At 42.4% G+C, this 8483-nt stretch overlaps 1 protein-coding gene across 1 annotated transcript; it reads right to left on the bottom strand.

The window, feature by feature from the left end:
* Window positions 1–1629: 1629 nt before the first annotated feature.
* LOC117130800 lies at window positions 1630–5483 on the bottom strand. The gene is made up of 2 exons (XM_033283438.1): window positions 3956–5483; window positions 1630–2827 (listed from the first exon to the last, which is right to left on the bottom strand). The coding sequence occupies exons 1-2, from the start codon at window positions 4392–4394 to the stop codon at window positions 2376–2378; spliced, it is 891 nt and encodes a 296-aa protein (XP_033139329.1). The 5' UTR covers window positions 4395–5483; the 3' UTR covers window positions 1630–2375.
* Window positions 5484–8483: the final 3000 nt, after the last annotated feature.

Raw genomic sequence — 8483 nt, 5'->3', positions numbered from 1 at the left:
CGGCTCATAAAGCAGAAGAGGCACAAGCAAACAAGGCAGCGTACCGTGGAGATGGAAGGAAGTATGAGAAGTATGAGGGAAGCTGTGAGCATTGCAAGCGGCAGGGGCATAAGAAGAGTCAGTGCTGGATCCTACATCCACACCTCAGGCCTAGCAAGTTCAACAAGGATAGAGAAGCTAAGGCTCACCTTTCTGCTGAAGCAAGTGGTGCCGGCTCATCAGGGGCTAGTCCAAATGTCAAGGCGGGTGAAAGTGAAGGCAGAGCTCTAACTTCTCAGGAGGTGATCACCAAGGCTGACTTTGAGGCTTTCATCCGAGCCCTCAAGGAGTCTGGTAAAATGCTAGGCAACACTCTTGGATACTCATACTCTGCTCATACATTACCTAGTATCTCTGATAAACTGCTAGACATGTTTAAAATCTCATGTACTGCCACTGCTCATACTAGCATAACTGATAGATTGTTAGGAGTAGTCAAGAGCCTGAAAGCTGAAAATGAAACATCTAGAACCAATACTGCTAGGAGCTTGCATAAACCATTGATAATTGATTCTGGTGCATCTCATCACATGATTAGTGATAACAATATGATAAAAGACATAGAACCTGCCCTTGGACATGTTATGATTGCAAATGGAGATAGAATTCCCATTAGGGGCATTGGTAAACTGAACTTGTTTAATAAGGAGTCAAAAGCCTTTTACATGCCTGAGTTCACCTCTAATCTTTTATCAGTTAAGAAATGCACTACTGATCTTCAATGCAATGTTATTTTCAGTCCTAATGATGTTAAGTTTCAGGATATTAAGAGCAGTAAGTTGATTGGGCAAGGAGCTACCAAGGGGGATCTTTACATGATTGAAGACCTTGCACCTATTTCTAGTTCTTATTTCTCGTTTAGTTCTGTTTCTTCCTTAAGTACTGATGCTCTGTGGCATGCTAGGCTAGGACATCCACATGTTAGGGCTTTAAGCATTATGTTACCAGGTGTCATGTTTAAAAATAATGATTGTGAGGCATGTATTTTGGGCAAACATTGTAAGACTGTTTTTCAGAGATCATCTACTCTTTATGCAAACTGCTTTGATTTAATTCACTCTGATGTTTGGACGGCACCTTGCTTATCTAGGGATGATTACAAGTATTATGTCACATTCATTGATGAAAAATCCAAATACACCTGGTTAACATTGATTAAAACTAAAGATAGGGTCCTTGATGCATTTAAAAATTTTCAAGCCTATGTGACTAACCAATATCATGCCAAGATTAAGATTTTCAGGTCTGATAATGGTGGGGAGTATACTGGGCATGCATTTCGTGATCACCTTGCTCAGCATGGGATTCTTCACCAGACTAGCTGCCCATACACTCCACAGCAGAATGGAGTTGCGGAAAGGAAGAACAGACATCTCATGGAGGTGTCCCGGTCCATGATGTTCCACAAAGGGGTTCCCAAGAGGTATTGGAGTGATGCTGTGATGACTGCGTGCTATCTCATCAACAGGATACCAACCAGGATCTTGGCAGATCAGTCTCCATTTGAGGTACTCAACAAGAGCAGGCCAGTCTTGGATCACCTGAGGACCTTTGGATGCGTGTGTTATGTTCTTGTACCAGGCGAGCAGAGAAACAAACTAGAAGCAAAAAGCACCAAGGCTATGATGATTGGGTATTCTACTTCACAGAAGGGATACAAATTGGTGCAGCCCTGGAATGGCTGTCTCTCCCTGGATCACTTGAAGGGGGCGTGGGTGGATGAAAGGTGATGGATATGGTCTTTTCCTTAGAGCTATGGGATGCTATAAAGATGTTTTTTTCTGCTCCACAGACACAGGATCACCCTGCTTAGTGTCTAGGATGGATCACAGAGATAATCCTTGCAAACAGAGAATCAAAGACTCGATCTGTATCAAGGTTTGTGGATTGATGTGGGACACAAGAGAGATGGCTCGTCTCCTGATACTCCAAGGCTTCTGATCTGGATATGGCACACCAAATCAGAGAACCCAAGCTGGATATTACACACCAGCAGAATTGAGAGAAAACTCAAAACAAAGAAGTTGAAAAAAATGTCGATTGATGATCTCCATCCCAAAACGTGGCTACATATGTTAAAAGAATAAAACTGAAAACCCTAAATTTAAACCAAGATGGTTTAATCTCCTAATCCAATTCGAAATTGGTTTATTTTAAATACTAATCTACCCAAATCTGGTTTACTCAAATTCCTAATTGTCTTTGGTTTAAATTAAATGAAAGCCCAATAAACTAAACCCATTACATTGCAATTAAATCAAACCAACAAGCTGGTTCTTCTTTGGTTTATGATGGGCCACGACTTGAACTTGATTTGGAGTGTCTCCTAATGAACTTTAGATCCTCCACGTCCTGTTAGGCCAGCTAGAAAGCAAGTGGATCAAGATTCTGGCTGCAACTCTCTTTTTGGACCGAAAAAGCCCTATTTCGCCTAGATCCAAATATAACCCAATCCAGAAACTTCCTGACATGTTTTCCTTGTTCTCCATACAAATTTGGATGAGGTGAATGGTCTCCATAGCTCCTGTTAAGCTCAGTTGGTTGAATCCTCTTTGTTCAAGCTGTTTCAAGGCAGTACCAACAGTTCTTCTCTTCTCTCTATCCAGAACCTCATAGATCATGCCAATAAGAGTATGATACTGTCCATTAAACTGCACCATGATCAGTGGTATAGCTGACCCATACATTGGCTTCAATCCATTGATTCCAATCCTGATCAGGATCACACCATCCCCTCCTCCTTTAAAAGGATTTGTCCTCAAATCCAAGCTCTGTAGGATGACAGAACCTTGGTGCAGCCCTGGAATGGCTGTCTCTCCCTGGATCACTTGAAGGGGGCGTGGGTGGATGAAAGGTGATGGATATGGTCTTTTCCTTAGAGCTATGGGATGCTATAAAGATGTTTTTTTCTGCTCCACAGACACAGGATCACCCTGCTTAGTGTCTAGGATGGATCACAGAGATAATCCTTGCACACAGAGAATCAAAGACTCGATCTGTATCAAGGTTTGTGGATTGATGTGGGACACAAGAGAGATGGCTCGTCTCCTGATACTCCAAGGCTTCTGATCTGGATATGGCACACCAAATCAGAGAACCCAAGCTGGATATTACACACCAGCAGAATTGAGAGAAAACTCAAAACAAAGAAGTTGAAAAAAATGTCGATTGATGATCTCCATCCCAAAACGTGGCTACATATGTTAAAAGAATAAAACTGAAAACCCTAAATTTAAACCAAGATGGTTTAATCTCCTAATCCAATTCGAAATTGGTTTATTTTAAATACTAATCTACCCAAATCTGGTTTACTCAAATTCCTAATTGTCTTTGGTTTAAATTAAATGAAAGCCCAATAAACTAAACCCATTACATTGCAATTAAATCAAACCAACAAGCTGGTTCTTCTTTGGTTTATGATGGGCCACGACTTGAACTTGATTTGGAGTGTCTCCTAATGAACTTTAGATCCTCCACGTCCTGTTAGGCCAGCTAGAAAGCAAGTGGATCAAGATTCTGGCTGCAACTCTCTTTTTGGACCGAAAAAGCCCTATTTCGCCTAGATCCAAATATAACCCAATCCAGAAACTTCCTGACATGTTTTCCTTGTTCTCCATACAAATTTGGATGAGGTGAATGGTCTCCATAGCTCCTGTTAAGCTCAGTTGGTTGAATCCTCTTTGTTCAAGCTGTTTCAAGGCAGTACCAACAGTTCTTCTCTTCTCTCTATCCAGAACCTCATAGATCATGCCAATAAGAGTATGATACTGTCCATTAAACTGCACCATGATCAGTGGTATAGCTGACCCATACATTGGCTTCAATCCATTGATTCCAATCCTGATCAGGATCACACCATCCCCTCCTCCTTTAAAAGGATTTGTCCTCAAATCCAAGCTCTGTAGGATGACAGAACCTTGATAATTTAACTCCAAAGTTCCTGACCTGGCCATGAGATATATCATCACCTCTCTAGTCTCTCCAGGATGAAACACAAAGCTCTGCAGTCCTTCTTCATGTCTCAGCAACATCTTGGAACTTTCCTCACTGCATGTGGCTTCTAAGGCAGATGATTTCTCCACTTTGTTGAGTTTGCAGTTGAATGCTTCTCTCCAGGATGATCCTATCCACGTCCTGGTCATGAACATGAGACCATGTACTCTCAGTTTAACATCCTTCTGGTCAGGTGGTCGTGTGGTTTGGTCCCCATACTCATCCTCCAGTTCTGGCTTCTCTTTAACCACCACCAGTTCCTGTTTATCTCTTCTCAGCTTGTTCTGGTCAGTTATGAACCTGATAAAGGACGTGTTACCTCCTGACTCTCCTTCATTCTCTCTGCAAATAGTTTTTATCATACCATTTCTTGGTGCAGCCCTGGAATGGCTGTCTCTCCCTGGATCACTTGAAGGGGGCGTGGGTGGATGAAAGGTGATGGATATGGTCTTTTCCTTAGAGCTATGGGATGCTATAAAGATGTTTTTTTCTGCTCCACAGACACAGGATCACCCTGCTTAGTGTCTAGGATGGATCACAGAGATAATCCTTGCAAACAGAGAATCAAAGACTCGATCTGTATCAAGGTTTGTGGATTGATGTGGGACACAAGAGAGATGGCTCGTCTCCTGATACTCCAAGGCTTCTGATCTGGATATGGCACACCAAATCAGAGAACCCAAGCTGGATATTACACACCAGCAGAATTGAGAGAAAACTCAAAACAAAGAAGTTGAAAAAAATGTCGATTGATGATCTCCATCCCAAAACGTGGCTACATATGTTAAAAGAATAAAACTGAAAACCCTAAATTTAAACCAAGATGGTTTAATCTCCTAATCCAATTCGAAATTGGTTTATTTTAAATACTAATCTACCCAAATCTGGTTTACTCAAATTCCTAATTGTCTTTGGTTTAAATTAAATGAAAGCCCAATAAACTAAACCCATTACATTGCAATTAAATCAAACCAACAAGCTGGTTCTTCTTTGGTTTATGATGGGCCACGACTTGAACTTGATTTGGAGTGTCTCCTAATGAACTTTAGATCCTCCACGTCCTGTTAGGCCAGCTAGAAAGCAAGTGGATCAAGATTCTGGCTGCAACTCTCTTTTTGGACCGAAAAAGCCCTATTTCGCCTAGATCCAAATATAACCCAATCCAGAAACTTCCTGACATGTTTTCCTTGTTCTCCATACAAATTTGGATGAGGTGAATGGTCTCCATAGCTCCTGTTAAGCTCAGTTGGTTGAATCCTCTTTGTTCAAGCTGTTTCAAGGCAGTACCAACAGTTCTTCTCTTCTCTCTATCCAGAACCTCATAGATCATGCCAATAAGAGTATGATACTGTCCATTAAACTGCACCATGATCAGTGGTATAGCTGACCCATACATTGGCTTCAATCCATTGATTCCAATCCTGATCAGGATCACACCACAAATGCTATGATCCTACTGCTAGGAGAGTCCTAGTGTCAAGGGATGTCAGATTCATGGAAGACAAAGGATACTATGATGAGCAGACATGGGAAGACTTGGAGGATCTCTCCCAGCCATCAGAAAGAGCTGCTTGCTTGAGAAACATCCTAGAGGGGCTCGGAATTGGAGTGTCCCAGGATCAGAGTAGGCGTCCAGAACCTACTCCAGCTGCAGCAGAAGAACCATCCCACTTTGCACATGAGGGGGGAAGTGAATCAGTATCTGAACTAGAGGACCAAGGCTTAGAAGAGGCCGGTGAGCTAGGAAACAGAGGAACTGATTCTCCTGTCCAAAGTGGAGAAGGATCAGCAAGGGAAGAACTGAATGAAAGTCAGAATGACGAAGATCAGAGACAAGGAGAAGCTAGAGCTGAAGCTGAAGAACAGACTGAAGCAGTGACTCCACAAGTAGAAGAAGAACAAGAAATGGCGCAAGAAGGGCCAGTGTTGAGAAGGAGTACAAGGCTGAGAAAGGATCCTTCTAGTTGGGTAAACACGAGAGTGTACTACAATGCCCAAGCTGTGAAGCATCCTACTCAGGCCGTGTGTTCTTTTGCTCAATATCCAGAAGCACATTGTGCTTTCATGGTAAACTTAGATGAGAATCACATTCCAAGAAGCTATGAAGAGGCAATGGAAGATAAGGAATGGAAGGAATCAGTAGGAGCTGAATCAGGAGCTATGATAAAGAATGATACATGGTATGAGAGTGAACTACCAAAAGGGAAGAAAGCTGTGTCTAGTAGATGGATCTTTACAATCAAGTACAAGGCTGATGGGTCGATTGAGAGGAAGAAGACTAGACTAGTAGCAAGAGGGTTCACTCAGACATATGGAGAGGATTACATTGAGACATTTGCTCCAGTAGCCAAGCTACACACCATTAGGATTATTTTAAGCTTGGCTGTGAACCTTGGATGGGGATTGTGGCAAATGGATGTAAAGAATGCATTTCTGCAAGGAGAGCTTGAGGATGAAGTGTATATGTATCCTCCACCAGGCCTAGAACATCTAGTAAAGAGAGGGAATGTTCTGAGGCTAAAGAAAGCCATTTATGGGTTGAAGCAATCACCAAGAGCTTGGTATAACAAGTTGAGCACAACTCTGAATGGCCGAGGCTTCAAGAAGTCTGAACTAGACCACACCCTCTTCACTCTTACCACTACCTCAGGTATGATTGCACTCCTTGTGTATGTTGATGATATCATTATCACAGGGAGTGACAAGGAAGGTATCATAGCAACCAAGGAGTTCCTTAAATCCATGTTTGAGATTAAAGACTTGGGAGAAATGAAATACTTTCTTGGAATTGAGATATGTAGATCCAAGGAAGGGTTGTTCATGTCCCAAAGAAAGTATACACTTGATCTTTTGAAAGGTGCAGGTGCTTATGGAGGCAAGACAGCAAGGATGCCTATGGAGGATGGCTACAAAGTCCCACGAGAGGGGGAGATTGAAGACAGCAAACCTTACCAGGATCCTAAACTCTATAGAAAACTAGTTGGTAAATTGATTTACCTTACCATTACAAGGCCTGATATATGTTTTGCCGTGAATCAGGTGAGCCAACACATGCAGCTTCCCAAGGAACATCACTGGCGCATGGTGGAGAGGCTGTTGATGTATCTGAATGGCTCGCCGGATCAAGGAGTATGGATGGGATGCAATGGAAGCTCAGAAGTGGTGGGCTATTGTGATGCTGATTGGGCAGGAGATAGAGCTGACAGGAGATCAACAACCGGCTATTGCACATTCATTGGAGGCAACTTGGTAACTTGGAAGAGCAAGAAGCAGAAGGTGGTGTCATGCTCAAGTGCTGAAGCTGAGTATAGAGCTATGCTGAAGCTTACAAACGAGTTGGTATGGATCAAAGGCATCTTGAAGCACTTGGAGATTGATCAAGCCACTCCAATGACAATGCATTGCGACAATCAAGCTGCCATTCACATTGCATCCAACTCGGTGTTCCATGAGAGAACCAAGCACATTGAGGTTGATTGCCACAAAGTAAGACAGATGATTGTGCTTGGAGTGATCTTACCTTGCTACACGAGAAGTGAAGATCAGTTGGCTGATGTGTTCACCAAGGCTGCGAGACAGAAGACTATGGAGTCCATTCACATTAGATTGGGACTCATAGATCTTGGGAAGAGAAGGAGCTGATCCCCTCAGCTGTGAGATCTTTACTCTTTTTCCCTCATTAAGGTTTTATCCCAATGGGTTTTCCTTAGTGAGGTTTTTAATGAGGAAGGTCTCATGGCTGTCCAAGCTTAGACTGTCACAAAGCTAAGCTTGAGGGGGAGTGTTAAGAAGAGAGCCTTATGGTATGAAGAGGAGACCTTAGGAAGTGTAGAAGCATTAGAGAGGAAGATAGAAGCATCTTGTACGGACTGTACGGATAGGGCAAAGGGTACGGACGATCAGGCCGTACCATCATGCGCGGTTAAGGGGTTACTCAGCTCAGGTAAAAGTAAACCAGCTAGAGTTACTTTACCTTAAGGCTGAGCTTGATCCGAACGTTGAGAGGATAAGGAGGAACGCGTCTGACAGTCTGGCAAGAGCTGGAAAGGTAAAGGCATATTCAAAGATGCCTTACACATGTGGAGACTCTCATTGGAAGGATTCAAATGCGCCCTTAGCTGTATCTTGACTTCACATGCTTTCTCCTTTATGCAGTCTAAACCCTAGTGTCTTAAGCTTCATATATAAGTGTAAACTCTCTCTGATTAATCAATTAATGCGAATCATGTTACTCTCTCTCTAGTCTCTCTCTTGTTCATCATGGTTCATACATAAATCTCTCCACTTCTTTCACAATCTCTCCTAAACTTCTCTTAATCTCTTACCAAATCTCTCTTAATCTCTCAATACCTATTCTACTCTCTAATCTCATAATTCTCCACCACTTTATGTATCCAAATCAAGCTTCTCACAAAGTGATTCATCCTGGTTTGATTGGAACGACGATGAAG

Source organism: Brassica rapa, unplaced genomic scaffold (genome assembly GCF_000309985.2).
Source record: "Brassica rapa cultivar Chiifu-401-42 unplaced genomic scaffold, CAAS_Brap_v3.01 Scaffold0679, whole genome shotgun sequence".
Taxonomy (NCBI): domain Eukaryota; kingdom Viridiplantae; phylum Streptophyta; class Magnoliopsida; order Brassicales; family Brassicaceae; genus Brassica; species Brassica rapa.
This window is presented reverse-complemented; position numbering and strand designations above follow the sequence as displayed.

What these genes read in the sequence shown, in the direction of transcription:
- LOC117130800 (XM_033283438.1), bottom strand. Translation starts at nt 4,394, where the DNA reads ATGATAAAAACTATTTGCAGAGAGAATGAAGGAGAGTCAGGAGGTAAC. An exon ending in TTTGGAGTTAAATTATCAAG is followed by an intron (nt 2,828 to 3,955) that starts GTTCTGTCATCC and finishes GGCTGCACCAAG; the next exon opens with GTTCTGTCATCCTACAGAGC.